Source organism: Ranitomeya imitator, chromosome 1 (genome assembly GCF_032444005.1).
Source record: "Ranitomeya imitator isolate aRanImi1 chromosome 1, aRanImi1.pri, whole genome shotgun sequence".
In the NCBI taxonomy this organism is placed as follows: Eukaryota; Metazoa; Chordata; class Amphibia; order Anura; family Dendrobatidae; genus Ranitomeya; species Ranitomeya imitator.
In genome coordinates, this window is record NC_091282.1 from 443,150,628 (window position 1) to 443,169,747 (window position 19,120).

Here is a 19,120-nt window from a genome sequence, read left to right on the forward strand (position 1 = left end):
GTGGCGGAGCTGGTATTTTAGAACATATGGACAGGCTACTGAAGTGGCACGTTATTCGATTTTATTGCAATGGACATCAAAGAAAAGTCATTATTTCAGGATAGGTGCTCTATCTGGTTAACCCCTCCCCAACACAGACACTTTTTACCTTCCTAACCAGGCCAAATTTTTGAAGTCTGACCAGTGTCACTTCATGTGGTAATAACTCTGGAACGCTTCAGTGTATCCCATATGCTAACTGCCTCTTCAGAGAGGAAGAGGGCTTAAACTCTATAGTGCCTCCTGTTGGAAGCAGCAATGACACAAGTCATTATCAACCCTTTAATGAGTCTTGCAATAGGACTTCGGCTAAAAGCCAAATTAGAATTTCAATTTGCAGACACGGTATTTCGGTTATTGGCCCTCGTCAGTGAAAATTATGAGAACTGATCTGGCTAGGTGAGAGGCTCTGGATTGGGGTCTAAGATGTAACATTTCTCTTTGTGGAGCGACATCCAATGTTTCCCAGTTATTCGGAGACTTTTTTCATAGCACATTGTACTTTATGTTAGTGGTAAATTTGGGTGGATGTTTTACGTTTGGGAAATTTGCAGAATTCTGGCGAACAAAAAATTTGCAATTTTTAAACTTTGAATATACCGTATACAGTGGGGCAAAAAAGTATTTAGTCAGTCAGCAATAGTGCAAGTTCCACCACTTAAAAAGATGAGAGGCGTCTGTAATTTACATCATAGGTAGACCTCAACTATGGGAGACAAACTGAGAAAAAAAAAATCCAGAAAATCACATTGTCTGTTTTTTTAACATTTTATTTGCATATTATGGTGGAAAATAAGTATTTGGTAAGAAACAAAATTTCATCTCAATACTTTGTAATATATCCTTTGTTGGCAATGACAGAGGTCAAACGTTTTCTGTAAGTCTTCACAAGGTTGCCACACACTGTTGTTGGTATGTTGGCCCATTCCTCCATGCAGATCTCCTCTAGAGCAGTGATGTTTTTGGCTTTTCGCTTGGCAACACGGACTTTCAACTCCCTCCAAAGGTTTTCTATAGGGTTGAGATCTGGAGACTGGCTAGGCCACTCCAGGACCTTGAAATGCTTCTTACGAAGCCAATCCTTCGTTGCCCTGGCGGTGTGCTTTGGATCATTGTCATGTTGAAAGACCCATCCACGTTTCATCTTCAATGCCCTTGCTGATGGAAGGAGGTTTGCACTCAAAATCTCACGATACATGGCCCCATTCATTCTTTCATGTACCTGGATCAGTCGTCCTGGCCCCTTTGCAGAGAAACAGCCCCAAAGCATGATGTTTCCACCACCATGCTTTACAGTAGGTATGGTGTTTGATGGATGCAACTCAGTATTCTTTTTCCTCCAAACACGACAAGTTGTGTTTCTACCAAACTGTTCCAGTTTGGATTCATCAGACCATAGGACATTCTCCCAAAACTCCTCTGGATCATCCAAATGCTCTCTAGCAAACTTCAGACGGGCCCGGACATGTACTGGCTTAAGCAGTGGGACACGTCTGGCACTGCAGGATCTGAGTCCATGGTGGCGTAGTGTGTTACTTATGGTAGGCCTTGTTACATTGGTCCCAGCTCTCTGCAGTTCATTCACTAGGTCCCCCCGCGTGGTTCTGGGATTTTTGCTCACCGTTCTTGTGATCATTCTGACCCCATGGGGTGGGATTTTGCGTGGAGCCCCAGATCGAGGGAGATTATTAGTGGTCTTGTATGTCTTCCATTTTCTAATTATTGCTCCCACTGTTGATTTCTTCACTCCAAGCTGGTTGGCTATTGCAGATTCAGTCTTCCCAGCCTGGTGCAGGGCTACAATTTTGTTTCTGGTGTCCTTTGACAGCTCTTTGGTCTTCACCATAGTGGAGTTTGGAGTCAGACTGTTTGAGGGTGTGCACAGGTGTCTTTTTATACTGATAACAAGTTTAAACAGGTGCCATTACTACAGGTAATGAGTGGAGGAAAGAGGAGACTCTTAAAGAAGAAGTTACAGGTCTGTGAGAGCCAGAAATCTTGATTGTTTGTTTCTGACCAAATACTTATTTTCCACCATAATATGCAAAAAAAATGTTAAAAAAACAGACAATGTGATTTTCTGGATTTTTTTTTCTCAGTTTGTCTCCCATAGTTGAGGTCTACCTATGATGTAAATTACAGACGCCTCTCATCTTTTTAAGTGGTGGAACTTGCACTATTGCTGACTGACTAAATACTTTTTTGCCCCACTGTATATCCTTAAACCAGTTAGTCATGCTGTACAAAATAATAAACAACATTTCCCATATGTCTACTTAACAGCTGCATAATTTCTCAAACAATTTTATTTTGTTAGGTTGTTAGAAGGGTTAAAAGATTAGTAGCAATTTCTAATTTTTTTCAAAGAAATTTACAAAACCTGTTTCTTTAGTGACCTATTCAAATTTAAACGGACTTTGAGGGGGCCTATGAAAAAATTGATACCATTTTAAAAACCGCACACCTCAAATACTTCAAAACTGCAGGAAATTTGTTTAACCCCTCAGGTGCTACACAGGAATTAATGCAAAGACAAATAAAAAAAACTTGTAATTTTTACTCTAAAATGTCGCAAGTGTTAGTTTTACAAGGAATAGCACAACAAAGAACCCCACAATTTGTTACCCAGTTTTTTTTTCCAGTCTTTTGAGTGCGCCAATACCCCACATATATTCACAGAAAGCTCTGTTTGGACAAATGGCAAGGCTTGGAAGGGAAAAAGTACTCAAATCTGGCCAAAATAAATTGCGGGCACTATGTAATGCGGACCATATAGTTTGCTACGTACTTTCTTCTGAGTGAGGCAATACCCTAAATGTAGTCAAAAAGTTCTGTTTGGACACACGGCAGGGCTTGAAAAGGAAGCAGCAACATTTGGTATTTGGAATGTAAATTTGGATGGACTAGCTTGCAGACGCCATGTCTCATTTGGAAAGCCACTGAGGTACCAAAAGAGCAGAAACCCCCACAAGTAACTCCAAATTTCACAATGGATAATACGAAAAAAAAATGGACCCCATAATTGTTAGGCAATTCCTACCAAACACAAAGATACTGTATATGTGGTCTACAACTGCTGTTTGGGCACATGGCAATGCTAGGAAAGGAAAAAGCGCTATTTGATTTTTGGAGTGCAAAATTTGTCTGGAATAGATTGTGTATGCCATGTCGCATTTGCAGAGCTTCTGACATGCCAGAACAGCAGAAACCCCAAAGTGACCCCATTGTGGAGACTAGACACTCATCGAACTCATGTAGGGGTGTACTGAGCATTTTTACTCAACAGGTAATTTATGAAATTGTTAAAACATTTAGATGTGAAAACAAAAACTTACATTTTTTCCACTAAAATTCTGTTTTCGCAACAAATTTATAATTTCCACGAGGGGCAATAGGAGAAAATGGATCCCATAGTTTGTTATGCAATTTTTACTGAACATGGCAGTACCCCATATGTGGTTGTACACTACTGTTTGAGCACACGGCAGAGATTGGATGGGAAGGAGCGCTACTTGACTTTTAGAACGCAGATTCGGTTTGAATAGATTGTGGGCTCCATTAACTGAGACCCCAAAGTGGAAGAACAGTCAAAACCCCCACAAGTGAACCCATATTGAAAACTTCACCGCTTAAGGATTTATTCTGAAGAACTACAAATATGCCAATTTGGTGCCCATACATTGTGCCCAGCTTGTGCTTCTAGATACATGCACCCCATAAATTGTTAATTGGGCTCTCCCTGCTACAATAATTCCAAACATGTGGTCACTTACTGCGGTTTAGGTACAGTGGGGCTCAGAAGGAGGGGGGCATTTGGATTTGGGAGCAAAGATTTTACTGGAAGTTATTTGCAGGTGTTGGAGCCATGTTGTTTTTCCAAAGTCTTTTTTCTACCAGTGACCCCGATATTTCCAGTGCGAGATGACGGTCCTGAGTGGGGGCTGGTTTTGTGAAAGAAAAGGTTTTCATTGGTAACATTTTTGGCTGCATAACATTTTTTGATCGCTTTCAGTATAAACTTGGGATCACATGCTTGTGTTCTACACTGAGCACTTATGTCAGTTACCACACATGTACAGGTTTGTTTGCGTTTTTTCACGCTAAAAACGCTATAAAAACTCATTAAAAACGCATACATTATGCATTCTATCATTTAGAATGCATTCTGCATGTTTTGTGCACATGGATGCGTTTTTTCCCGCGAAAAAAAAACGCATCGCGGTAAAAAAAATGAGCATGTTCATTATTTTTGTGGATTTTCTGCGCTTTTCCCGCAATTCTATGCATTTGGGAAAAAACGCACAAAAAACGCGTCAAAATAGTGGTAAAATCGCGGTAAAAACGCGTGCGGATTTCTGGCAGAAATGTCCGGTTTTTGTCAGGAAAATTTCTGCAAGAAATCCTGACGTGTGCACATACCCTATAAATCCCACAAAAATGCTATTCAGACCCCAACCGGAAACACATACTATAATGAAGCAGATGGAGACACTTTGGAGTTCATTTGGCGTCTGCTCCGATGGGATCCATCTTTTTAAGAGTTCAAAGAATTGTAGTCGTCCACACTTGTGCGCTAAAAAGACGCCTAAAATGATGCAACACCACTAGATCAGAGACTAGTTGGAGCCAAAAGAGACTCCATCTGCCTCATAAGTGTATGGTTCTAGGGGTTTTGCCTGAATCGCAGTTTTGGGGATGTACACGGAAACGAAAACGTAAGCGTAAGCGCTCTATGTAGAGCACCAGATCAATATGAATCGGGCCGAAATCCGATTTTTGGGAGACAGAATGAGCAAATTAACAGCAGTAGAAGTATAGTTATTACTTTTGCACGATTCACCGTGCGGTATAAGTGGTAAGACGACTATTCTTCAGGTAGGTGTTATTACAGCGATACCAGATTTCTCTTTTGTCTAACTGCTATATCACACACTGAAAAAAAAAAAAAAAATAAAATTATTATATGGGAGCTGTAACTTTTTATGTTTTGGCGAACAGAGCTGTAGGAGGGCTAATGCTTTGTTTGACGAGTTAGAGACTTATTTTGTACCATTTTAGGGTACATAACGTTTTCTGATCGCTTTTTATTCCAATTTTTAAGATGCAGAGTGAACATATACGAACAATTAAAGGACGTTTTTCTAAGCGATTTGCTTGTCGGGTCAGTTATATTACAGCGATACCAGATTTATAAATAACACTATATGTAGAGGAGAGGATAAAGCCACCCCACAAGCCGAGTATAATCCAGATAAAATATATTTTGTTATTAGATTGTAAATTAAAAAAATGAATAAAAAGTCTGCTATGTTCCAAAATACGGGGAGCAAGGTTAAAAATAGTGCCAAGTGATTAATCCACAATAAGATACAATAAATACATAAAAAAAAATACAAAAAGTGAACAATAATATGCAAAAATAGGTGTTTTGATCTTGTGGCTGATAGTCAAACAGCACTCATGGAATGAGTATGAATATAAAGTGCAACATCATTAAAATAGCAAAACTGAAATATCAAGTTACCACCAGAAAAATTAATACACAATTAGATGCATCTCGATGGTTCCACAGGTAGTAAATCCCATTGTGCAAATCACAATCAGTAATATAGGTGCCATGTGTCAGCGTACTTGCAGTGAGCCGCTGCACGCTCTCAATAGATAATTTCACACTGAGGCAGGATCCTGTCTACGGACAGCAGAAAGTTATAAAGATAGGGACTTACATGAGCAGAAGGCTGGTAACATTGGCGACCCCGTCGCCCCAACGCACGTTTCGTTAAGATTAATAGGGAGCAATAGGTGGCCGATGCAAATGACGCTTTTTTAGATTCAGAGCAGGACCAGGGAACAAAAATCAACAGACCTAAGAACTCTTTTTTGACCTCACGCCTGCTATAAAAAAATTACTTAAAAGTCTTGGTGGGAGACACAATCATTGGAGACTTATACTAAACATAGAATAATTCCCATGGGTTTGAGATTGTCCATCACAATTATAGTGTATTTATTTCAATATACTTGTCCCGCTGATTAAATAGGTAAGACTAAATGAGAATTACAGAGGAGAGTGGGGGAGCACCTGGGAGATATTAATAATGCCCGAGATACCCCTATCTCTAGACATGTGAAGCATGAAAATGGTGGGGATTTGGACTGTTTCCGCTTTATGGCTATGGAGGTAGTCACACCACCAAAAAGGGGGGAGGGGGGTTGAGACAGTCTGTTCCTACAAAGGGAGGCTAAATAGATCTATCGTATGAAAAGTGTATCCCGAATGGTCTCAATGAGCAGCTGCAGTTTGGCCGCATTTTGTGAACCCCACTCTTCTCCTATCAGTATTTTTTGGATTGGTCACTCTGTTCCGTGTTTTTTACGATCCATGAGAGAAAACTGCTATAACCTGGATATGTGTTGGCCTAAATCAATTATGTTTATTGCATCATGAAAAAATGTATATAGATTTAACGCTTGGATATGATTTTTAGATTTGTAGGTTGACGACTGTCTTATATTATTACTATTAATTTCCCCCCTGGGTATAGAATAATTGTGAGGCTGATGCAATCCCCCTCCCCCTCCCACCTACTTATAGATGGAAGCGCCAGAAAAAGTTCCCCCAGAAGTAAAATAATTACTGAATAATGTTGGAAGGAAGTGGAAAAGTAAAATATGTACGGCGCATGCGCACGGTGAATCGCATTTGCGTCCCAGCAGAGTGGAGGGGAACTAACCACAAGCGGTGTCGTGATATAATTGGCGCATGTGTGGGATGGTCCTGTGGGTGTGAGATTAACCGCACTTGCGTCTCACACATACAAGGAAGTGGGTCCCGGGATTACCCAGAAGTACCCTGGTGGATGCCTCAAATGGAGGGGCGATGGTGATGTTTGTATGGCGGATACCGACTCCGTCACTCACGCAGATGGGCATCATTCCCATGTTGTCTTTGACCCTTCTTTTTGTTATTATAAGAGAAGTCCTTTTCTAGATGGACCTAAGCCAGTATGTTCTCCTGATGAACCGCATGACGGGGAAACGCATAGAGTATATACATACTGGACTTACTGTATCTAGGATTTAAGGATAGAAGCTGGAGTATCCTGATAACCTATATTGATTAATCAGTTTGGGGGATATGTGCAATAATAATGTGTTATCTATTAATGCACACAAAAGTACTTTGGAGGGGTGGAACATGAGGGTACCTCTCCCCCTCTTGAATTATGGATCCCAATGCTTTATCTGAAGCATCTACCAATCTGGAGATTATGTGCAATATTTGATTACATCTGCATATACTTACCGTATATAATCTTTTTGTTGCGGTATACTGATAATTTTGCTCTATCAAAGCATGGGAATGATTATCAATATGTGTACATTCCTGATACTATATACCGTATATACTCAAGTATAAGCAGACCAGAGTATAAGCCGAGACACCTACTTTTGCCATGGAAAACTGGGTAAGCTTATTGACTAGAGTATAAACCGGGCATGCACTGTCCCCTCATCCCAGTCTTGGTATGAATGCCTCCCCCGTTCCGTCCCTGTATGCATACCTCCCCCATTCCCTGTCCTGCTATGAATGCCTCCCCCATTCCGTCCCTGCATACATGCCTTCCCCGTTCCATCCCTGTATGCATGCCTCCCCCATTCCCTGTCTTGGTATGAATGCCTCCCCCATTCCATCCCTGTATACTTGCCTTCCCCCTTTCATCCCTGCATGCATGCCTCCTTATCCCCCTATCCCTGTGTGCATGTTTCCTAATGAAAAAAAAAAATAAAAAAAATCATACTCCCCTACAAGCGCGCCCTGGGTGCTGGCACTGCATCTCGTTTTGCCCACCGGCGCCTGCCTGCAGCTCTTCCTGTGCTCAGCAGTCACGTGGTACCGTTCATTAAGGTGACGAATATGTGCTCCATGCCTATGGGAGTGGAGATGCGTCCATATTCATCACCTTAAGTGGTACCACGTGACCGCTGAGCACAGAAAGAGCAGCAGGCAGGCGCCAGCGGCCGGAACGAGATGCAGTGCCAGCAGCGAGAGCACGCAGGTAGGCCAGTATGATGTGTGCACCCGCTGCTCCGCCAGCTTTCTGTACCGTGACTCAAGCATAAGCAGAGGCGGGCGTTTTCAGCAAAAAAAAAAAAATGTGCTGAAAACCTCGGCTTATACACGAGTATATACAGGTCCTTCTCAAAAAATTAGCATATAGTGTTAAATTTCATTATTTACCATAATGTAATGATTACAATTAAACTTTCATATAAATTCATTATCCACCAACTGAAATTTGTCAGGTCTTTTATTGTTTTAATACTGATGATTTTGGCATACAACTCCTGATAACCCAAAAAACCTGTCTCAATAAATTAGCATATCAAGAAAAGGTTCTCTAAACGACCTATTACCCTAATCTTCTGAATCAACTAATTAACTCTAAACACATGCAAAAGATACCTGAGGCTTTTATAAACTCCCTGCCTGGTTCATTACTCAAAACCCCCATCATGGGTAAGACTAGCGACCTGACAGATGTCAAGAAGGCCATCATTGACACCCTCAAGCAAGAGGGTAAGACCCAGAAAGAAATTTCTCAACAAATAGGCTGTTCCCAGAGTGCTGTATCAAGGCACCTCAATGGTAAGTCTGTTGGAAGGAAACAATGTGGCAGAAAACGCTATACAACGAGAAGAGGAGACCGGACCCTGAGGAAGATTGTGGAGAAGGACCGATTCCAGACCTTGGGGAACCTGAGGAAGCAGTGGACTGAGTCTGGTGTGGAAACATCCAGAGCCACCGTGCACAGGCGTGTGCAGGAAATGGGCTACAGGTGCCGCATTCCCCAGGTAAAGCCACTTTTGAACCATAAACAGCGGCAGAGGCGCCTGACCTGGGCTACAGAGAAGCAGCACTGGACTGTTGCTAAGTGGTCCCAAGTACTTTTTTCTGATGAAAGCAAATTTTGCATGTCATTCGGAAATCAAGGTGCCAGAGTCTGGAGGAAGACTGGGGAGAAGGAAATGCCAAAATGCCTGAAGTCCAGTGTCAAGTACCCACAGTCAGTGATGGTGTATAGCATATTTACCTGTCCGCGTTCCAGCCGCCGGGCGCCGCTCCATCTTCCCGGCGTCACTCCGCTCTGACTGTTCAGGTCAGAGGGCGCGATGACACATATAGTGTGCACGGCGCCCTCTGCCTGATTAGTCAGTGCGCAGAGACGCCGGGACCGGACGCTGGGAGCTGCAAGCAAGAGAGGTGAGTATGGCTTTTTTTTTTTTATTGCAGCGCCAGAGATTTATGTGGAGCATCTATTGGGAAATATGAACGGTGCAGAGCACTATATGGCACAGCTATGGGGCAAGAATGAACAGGGCAGAGCATATAGGGCACAGCTATGGGGCAGTATGAACGGTGCAGAGCACTATATGGCACAGCTATGGGGCAGTATGAACGGTGCAGAGCACTATATGGGGCACAGCTATGGGGCAGTATGAACGGTGCAGAGCACTATATGGCACAGCTATGGGGCAGTATGAACGGTGCAGAGCACTATATGGGGCACAGCTATGGGGCAGTATGAACGGTGCAGAGCACTATATGGCACAGTTATGGGGCAGTATGAACGGTGCAGAGCACTATATGGCACAGCTATGGGGCAAGAATGAACGGGGCAGAGCATATAGGGCACAGCTATGGGGCAGTATGAACGGTGCAGAGCACTATATGGCACAGCTATGGGGCAGTATGAACGGTGCAGAGCACTATATGGGGCACAGCTATGGGGCAGTATGAACGGTGCAGAGCACTATATGGCACAGCTATGGGGCAGTATAAATGGTGCAGAGCACTATATGGGGCACAGCTATGGGGCAGTATGAACGGTGCAGAGCACTATATGGGGCACAGCTATGGGGCAGTATGAACGGTGCAGAGCACTATATGGCACAGCTATGGGGCATTATGAACGGTGCATAGCACTATATGGGGCACAGCTATGGGGCAGTATGAACGGTGCAGAGCACTATATGGCACAGCTATGGGGCAGTATGAACGGTGCAGAGCACTATATGGCACAGCTATGGGGCAGTATGAACGGTGCAGAGCACTAGATGGCACAGCTATGGGGCAATATGAACGGTGCAGAGCACTATATGGCACAGCTATGGGGCAATAATGAACGGTGCAGAGCACTATATGGCACAGCTATGGGGAAATAATGATCTTTTTATTTTTGAAATTCACCGGTAAATGCTGCATTTCCACCCTAGGCTTATACTTGAGTCAATAAGTTTTCCCAGTTTTTTGTGGCAAAATTAGGGGGGGTCGGCTTATACTCGGGTCGGCTTATACTCGAGTATATACGGTACCTGTCTGTATATAAATGTACTTCCCAGTATAACCATTTGCCTATTTTGGCCACTTTGTTTGTGCCCCCATTATAAGGGTTCCCTTTTCTGATATAGTGCATGTACCATATATCAGCAATAGGGTACTAGGTTGACCTGACTATAAACATATGGTACCTTAAGGAAAATAGAAATAATTGGAGTCCGGCTCAACAGGACTGGATTTTCCTTTTTTTATTTTTCAAAAGAAAACATGGTGCATACAAAACAAAAATTTACATGGTCGACATGACCCAGTCGACGCGTTTCGACTGCACTAAGCAGTCTTATGCATGACTAATCTAGTCCTGTTGAGCCGGACTCCAATTTTTTCTATTTTCCTAGATGTGAGGCCAGGGCGAGGCCAGTGTCTGAGCCCCAGGTGGATGAGCATAGAGCAACTGGGTGAGCTGGAATCAAGTTTTTATATGGTACCTTACAGCTAATCTTTTGATGGGGTCTTTTAGGGAGAGGGAGTAATAGCCACCGATGAGCGTGGGTGGCACTGTGCAGGTTTAGGGTGCCAACCTCAGCAGGTAGGAAGATAACAGTCTAACAACAGGGTGAATCTCCCCTCCCCTTCATATTTGTTGCAGTCAAAATACTATTGTGTGTCTGTTTTTTTAACTATATGTGTGTAAAAAAAATTCCATTTAAATATTAAGTTATATTTTATATTATTTATCGAAAAATTAGGTACTGATTTCAGCGATTAGCTACCGTATATACTCGAGTATAAGCTGAGACCATTAATTTTGCCACAAAAAACTGGGAAAACTTAATGACTCGAGTATAAGCCTAGGGTGCGAAATGCAGCAGCTGCCGGTAAATTTCAAAAATAAAAATAGATACCAATAAAAGTAAAATTAATTGAGACATCAGTAGGTTAAGTGTTTATAAATATCCATATTGAATCAGGAGCCCCTTATAATGCTCCATACAGTTCATGATGGGCCCCATAAGATGTTCCATACAAAATATGCCCCATACAATGCTGCATAAAAGGTTGATTAAGGTCCCATAAGATGCTCCATAAATTAATATTCCCCATATGCTGTTGCTGCGATTAAAAAAAAAGAAGAAAAAATTGCATACTCGCCTCTCGTCGCTCAGACCCCCGGGACTTGCAATATTCACCTGTCCCAGTTCCACCGCCGGGTGCCGCTCTGTCTTCCGGCTCTCTGACTGTTCAGGCAGAGGGCTCGCACTAACCACATCATCGCCCCCTCTAACCTGAACGTCACAGCCAGAGGACGCAGTAGACGGAGCGGCGCAGTGGAACGGGGACAGGTGAATATCGCATGGCTCACCCTCCCCCGTTATACTCACCTGCTCCCGAAGCGGTCCCTGGCAGCTTCTCACTGACAGATGTTCTCTCCGGTACAGGCAGCTCTTCCGGTGTTCAGTGGTCACTGGTACCACTCATTAAAGTAATGAATATGCGCTCCACCCCTATGGGAGAGGAGTCGCGTCCATATGCATTACTTTAATGAGCAGTACCACGTGATCATTGAACACAGGAAGAGCTTCCGGCGCCGGAGACCATCGAAGATGCAGGGACCGCACCAGGAGCAGGTGAGTATGTGATAGCCGCTGCTCCCCCGCCGATCCCTGGGACAATGACTTGAGTATAAGCTGAGAGGGGCACATTTTCTGCCTAAAAGAATGGGCTGAAAATCTCGGCTTCTATTAGACTATATACGGTAAATATTTTTTCAAGGTACCTCCCATCTCCTATATGGTGATTTGTGTTCCATCTGTACCTTCATCATTACACGCATGCCACTAAACAAGCACTGTGTATGCAGCTATAGGAAGCGCTAATGGCTTCCTCCTCTATACACAGCAGTCGTGTGATTGCTGTGTATAGCGAAGGAGCTGCTGTGTAACAAAGAAAAAGATAAAAATTTAACTGTCAATCCAAATCGTGTCCGATATATAAAAGTGATCGTTCCCTGTTCTGTAACAAGTTCTTAAAAGTAATTCAGTGATCTTTTATTTCCCTTTGATATTGGCAGGTATCAACAAAAAAATTATTAAACAGAGACAAAAAAAATTAATCCCCATGTATATATAGAAAAATAGTTGCAAAAATTACTTGAATATCCAAATGAGAAAAATATTTTTACAGCTCTTTAAACAGCATGTAAAAAAAACAGAAAACAAAACTGAAAATGTGTTTCCAGGAATGGAAGTAAATGGCCCAGTCCTGAACTGGTTAAAGGGTTTGAAGTCATTTTGAGGGATCTATATGATAGAAAATAATGAAGTGTGACACCATTCTAAAAACTACACCCCTCAAGGTTCTCAAAACCACATTCAAGAAGTTTATTAACCCTTTACGTGCTTCACAGGAACTGAAACAATGTGGAAGGAAAAAATGAACATTTAACTTTTTTTTGCAAACATCTTAATTCAGAACCATTTTTTTTATTTTCACAAGTGTAAAAACAGAAATGTAACCATAAATTTTGTTATGCAATTTCTCCTGAATACGCCAATACCCCATATGTGGGGGTAAACCACTTTTTGGGCGCACCGCAGAACTTAGAAGTGAAGGAGCGCCGTTTGACTTTTTCAATGAAGAAATTGGCTGGAATTGAGATCGGATGCCATGTCATGTTTAGAAAGCCCCTGATGTGCCTAAACAGTGGAAACTCCCCACAAGTGACACCATTTTGGAAACTAGACCCCTTAAGGAACTTATCTAGATGTGTGGTGAGCACTTTGAACCCCCAAGTGCTTCACAGAAGTTTATAACGTAGAGCCGTGAAAATAAAAAAATCGCATTTGTTTACACAAAAATGATCTTTTCGCCCACAAATTCTTATTTTCACAAGGGTAACAGGAGAAATTAGACCACAAAAGTTGTTGTGCGATTTCTCCTGAATATGTCGATACCCCTTATATGAGGGTAAACCACTGTTTGGGCGCACCGCAGAGCTTGGAAGAGAAGGAGTGCCGTTTTACTTTTTCAATGTAGAATTGGCTGGAATTGAGATCGGACGCCATGTCGCGTTTGGAGAGCCCCTGATGTGCCTAAACAGTAGAAATCCCCCACAAGTGACCCCATTTTGGAAATTAGACCCCCCATGTAACTTATCTAGATGTATGGTGAGAACTTTGAATGCCCAAGTGCTTCACAGAAGTTTAGAATGCAGAGTCGTGAAAATAAAAAATATTTTTTTTTTCCACAAAAAAGATATTGTAGCCCCCAAGTTTTTATTTTCCCAAGGGTAACAGGAGAAATTGGACCACACAAGTTGTTGTCCAATTTGTCCTGAGTATGCTGGTACCCCATATGTGGGGGTAAACCACTGTTTGGGCGCACGGCAGAGCTCGGAAGGAAGGAGCGCAGTTTTGGAATGCAGACTTTGATAGAATGGTCTGCGGGCATTATGTTACGATTGCAAAGCCCCTGATGTACCTAAACGGTAGTAACCCCCCACAAGTGACCCCATTTTGGAAACTAGACCTCCCAAGGAACTTATCTAGATGTGTGGTGAGAACTTTGAATGCCCAAGTGCTTCACAGAAGTTTAGAATGCAGAGTCGTGAAAATAAAAAAATATATATATTTTTCCACAAAAAAAAAAAGATTTTGTAGCCCCCAAGTTTTTATTTTCACAAGGGTAACAAGAGAAATTGTACCCCAGAAGTTGTTGTCCAATTTATCCCGAGTACGCTGATGCCCCATGTGTGGGGGTAACCCACTGTTTGGGCGCACGGCAGAGCTCAGAAGGGAGGGAGCACCATTTGACTTTTTGAGCGCAAAATTGGCTGTCGTGTTTGGAGACCCCCTGATGTACCTAAACAGTGGAAACCCCCCAATTCTAGCTCCAACCCTAACCCTAATCCCAACCTCATCCATAATCCTAATCACTAACCCTAACCATAATCACAACCCTTACCCCAAAACAACCCTAATGTCAACCCTAACCATAACCCTAATCAAAACCCTAAATCCAACACACCCCTAATCCTAATCTCAACCCTAACCTCAAACCTAACCCTAATCCCAATACACCCCTAATCACAACCCTAACCTTAACCCTAATCCCAAACCTAACCCTAATCCCAAGCGTAACCCTAATGCCAACCCTAACCCCAATACCAACCCTAATCCAAACCCTAACCCTAATCCCAACTCTAACCCTAACTTTAGCCCCAACCCTAGCCCTAAGGCTACTTTCACACTTGCGTCGTTTGGCATATGTCGCAATCCGTCGTTTTGGACAAGAAACGGATCCTGCAAATGTGCCCGCAGGATGCGTTTTTTGCCCATAGACTTGTATTGCCGACGGATCGTGACGGATGGCCACACGTCGCGTCCGTCGTGCACTGGATCAGTGTTTTGGCGGACCGTCAGCACAAAAAAACGTTCAATGTAACGTTTTTTTGTAAGTCGCATCCGCCATTTCTGACCGCGCATGCGTGGCCGTAACTCCGCCCCCTCCTCCCCAGGACATAGATTGGGCAGCAGATGCGTTGAAAAACTACATCCGCTGCCCACGTTGTGCACAATTTTCACAACGTGCGTCGGTATGTCGGGCCGATGCATTGCGACGGCCCCGTACCGACGTAAGTGTGAATGAAGCCTAACCCTAAATTTAGCCCCAACCCTAACCCTAAATTTAGCCCCAACCCTAACCCTAAATTTAGCCCTAACCCTAATCCTAGCCCTAACCCTAACCCTACCCCTAATTTTAGCCCCAACTGCTCTTCTCCTGCCGGCCGGCAGATGGAGACAGATGGCGGACGCACTGCGCATGCGCCCGCCATTTTCTTTTCCCCAGAAGACGCCGGCGGCCAGGAGGAGCAGCAGGAGGACCCAGGGACACCGGTAAGTATGATAGGGTCCCCGAATCCCCCTATTTCTCTGTCCTCTGATGTGCGATCACATCAGAGGACAGAGATTTACACTTAGCTTTTTTTTTGCGGTCGCCGGTAAACAGTTAATTACCGGCGATCGCAAAACAGGGGTCGGTAAAACCGACCCCGATCATGCTCTTTGGGGTCTCGGCTACCCCCGGTAGCCGAGACCTTAAAGATTCTCCCGGGGCCGGCGGGCGCACTGCGCCCGCCATTTTGAAGATGGCGGCGCCCACCGGGAGCCACGAGGAGCACCGGGGGACATAGGTGAGTATCGGGGGGCGATCGGGGACCCCTTTTTTCTGTCCTCTGATGTGCGATCACATCGGAGGACAGAGAAATGAAAAAGAAATCGCGTTTTTTTTTGCGATCGCCGGTAAACGGTTAATTACCGGCGATCGCAAAAGCGGGGTGGGTAAAAAACCCCCCGAATCATGTTCTCTGGGGTCTCGGCTACCCCCGGCAGCCGAGACCCCGGAGAAAATCCGACTCTGGGGGGCGCTATTTACTTTTGCCACAGCGCCGTTAATTAACGGCGCTGTGGTTTAAGTACCCTTACCGGCCGCCGTTAAAAGGCGTATCGGCGGTCGCTAAGGGGTTAAAGGGGTTATCCACTACTAGGACAACCTCTTCTTGATCAAAATATTTGGCCCCATAAAATAATAAAGCCTATACCCACCTCCCGTGCCAGCGCTGTTCCCGCTTTGTCGGCACTCCCTCTCCCCGGGGCTCTCGTGCGGTGCTGTGACATGTTACCCCATCGCCCAATCGGGGCTGGCATCTCTGTCCCTGTCTTTGTACGAACTGAACAAGAAGAGGAAGTTCGGGTTGCAGCTGACCTCTGGCTTCCTGCTCAATTTGACAGAAGGCGGGATAGTGACGCCAGCGCTGATAGGGCGCCAACGTCACAACACAGCACAAGAGCCTGGGAGACTGAATGCAGACACTGCGGGAACGCCAGCACGGGAGGCAAGTGTAAGCTCTATTATTTTGTGGGGGCCAAACGTGGGTATGAGAAGTAGTTGTCCATGTAGTGGACACCTTCTTTAACCACAGGACAATTTAGGGTTACAATCATAAGCTAACAAAATGTTTTCCTACAAGGTGGAAAGGGTAAGGCTACTTGCTGCAGTGTCTACAATGGTTAAGTAACCTCTTCCCCAAAAGGGAAATACTCTGGATGAGCTATTATAATGGATCCCCAGCAATAAGGAGTTTATGCATTTAACTCATCAGTGTCCTTTACCTTTTTGAAATAACATAAAAATATTCAAACTCTCTGAAATCTTTCCAGAAATATTTCAATTCTGTAAAGTGTAATAAGATAATTGAACGAAGGTAGCTTTACTAAACGTAATGGCAATGTATGGCTATCGGCAAAGAGACAACTTACTTTTGAGCAAGGGGAACAAGAAGTTGTTTCATTTCACCCAAAATCGATTCCTTCTTTTCAGGCTGCACCTCCAACACCTGGTCTAAAGATGGATGAATAGCTGACTACAATAAAATAAAACAGACAGATTAAGGCCTACAGGTCACTGGAATTTTTTTTTTTAATCTCAATTTTTAATTTATCCATAAATGTCCATTGTGAGGATATTACATAGTTGTATTTTTTAATGGGACAATTTTGAAGTACATCAAATGTATTGACTTTTATATATACACTAGATGGTGGCCCGATTCTAACGCATCCGGTATTCTAGAATATGTATGTAGTTTATTTATGAAGTTTTCAGAATAATGCAATTTGTACACAGGATTCGGCCGGCCGCAACCAATTAGCGAAGCGTGGTTCAAATTCCGCGTCAATTCGTGGGTGGACTGGGCCTGTCACTGATTGGTCACGCCTGGCCACGAATAATCAGCGAAGCCAGGGCCGGCTGCAGGTTTTTGAGGGCCCCGGGCGAAAGAGTCTCAGTGGGCCCCCCCTCTTTAACACATACCACGATTAAGGATGCACAGATACAGCAGAGAAATATAGAACAGCCAAGTAGCATACAGCCCACGTAGTATATAACACAGCCCACGTAGTATATTGCTCAGCCACAAAGTATATTGCCCAGATATGTAGTATGTAACATAGCCCACGCAGTATCTAACACAGCCCACGTAGGATATAGCAATGTGGGCACCATATCCCTGTTAAAAAAAAGAATTAAAATAAAAAAAATAGTTATATACTCACCCTCCGTCGGCCCCCCCAGATCCAGCCCAGGCGTTTACCGATGCTCCGGTCCCAAGAGTGCATTGCGGTCTCACGAGATGATGACGTAGCGGTCTCGCGAGATGATGCCGTCATCATCTCGTGAGACCGCAATGCATGGACTGGTCACCGGAGCGTCGCAAGGAGCGGGAAAGGACTGGGCTGGATCTGGAAGGGAAGTATATAATGATTTTTTATTTTTTTTATTATTTTTAACATTAAATCCTGCGCCAATGTCACTGATTGGTCGCGACTAGTGTTGAGCGATACCTTCCGATATTTGAAAGTATCGGTATCGGATTGTATCGGCAGATATCCGAAAAATATCGGATATCGCCGATACTGATAACCGATACCAATACAAGTCAATGGGACACAAATATCGGAATGTATCCTGGAATGGTTCCCAGGGTCTGAAGGAGAGGAAACTCTCCTTCAGGCCCTGGGATCCATATTCATGTAAAAAATAAAGAATAAAATTAAAAAATATGGATATACTCACCCCTCCGGCGGACCCTGGACCAGGCAGCCTCCGTTCCTAAGAATGAGCGGGTGAAGGACCTTCGATGACGTCGTGGCTTGTGATTGGTCGCGTGACCGCTCACGCGACCAATCACAAGCCGCGACGTCATCGCAGGTCCTTCACTCGCTCATTCTTAGGAACAGAGACTGCCTGTTGCAGCGATTCCAACCAGGGCGCGTCCAAGGATGAGTATATTCATATTTTTTATTTTTATTCTTTATTTTACACATAAATATTCATCCCGATATCGCAAAAATATCTGAACTCGGGATCGGAATTCCGATACCCGATACTTGCGGTATCGGAATGCTCAACACTAGTCGCGACCAATGAGCGAAGCGGTGGGACCGGAGCATCGCGAGCTGCAGGAAAAGCTGCTGCGGAGGCGACGGAAGGTGAGAATATCACTTTTTTTAAATTATTTTTAACATTATATCTTTTTACTATTGATGCAGCATAGGCAGCATCAATAGTAAAACGTTTGTCACATAGGGTTAATAGCAGTGTTAACAGACTGCGTTACACCGCGGTGTAACACAGTCGGTTTAACAGACTGCTACAACGCTATTTGGGCGGCGGGCGCTGACTGGGGGTTAAGGAGTATAGACGGGGCACTGACTGCAGGGGAGTAGGGAGCGGCCGGACTGTGCCCGTTGCTCCCAAGAGTGCATTGCAGTCTCGCGAGATGTTGACGTGCGGTCTCGTGAGACCGCTACGTCATCATCTCGCGAGACCGCAATGCATGGACCGGTCACCGGAGCATTTCGAGGAGCGGGAAAGGCCTGGGCTGGATCCGGAAGGTGAGTATATAATGATTTTTTTTTTTTTATTATTATTATTATTTTTAACATTAGATCTTTTTACTATTGATGCTACATAGGCAGCATCAATAGTAAAAAGTTGGTCTCAGAGGGTTAATAGCAGCGTTAATGGAGTGCGTTACACCGCGTCATAACGAGGTCCATTAATGCTGCCATTAACCTTGTGAGAGTGCTAACTGGAGGGGAGTATGGAGCGGGCACTGACTGCGGGGAGTAAGGAGCGGCCATTTTGCCGCCGGACTGTGCCCGTCGCTGATTGGTCGTG

At 44.0% G+C, this 19,120-nt stretch overlaps 1 protein-coding gene across 1 annotated transcript in view; it reads right to left on the reverse strand.

The window, feature by feature from the left end:
- Nucleotides 1-19,120, reverse strand: part of PUM3 (pumilio RNA binding family member 3) — a 172,054-nt gene that overhangs the window by 64,684 nt on the left and 88,250 nt on the right. Inside the window, exon 9 of the mRNA XM_069764098.1 lies at nt 16,699-16,802. Coding sequence (XP_069620199.1) covers nt 16,699-16,802 — 104 coding nt within the window. The remainder of the gene's footprint in view (nt 1-16,698; nt 16,803-19,120) is intronic.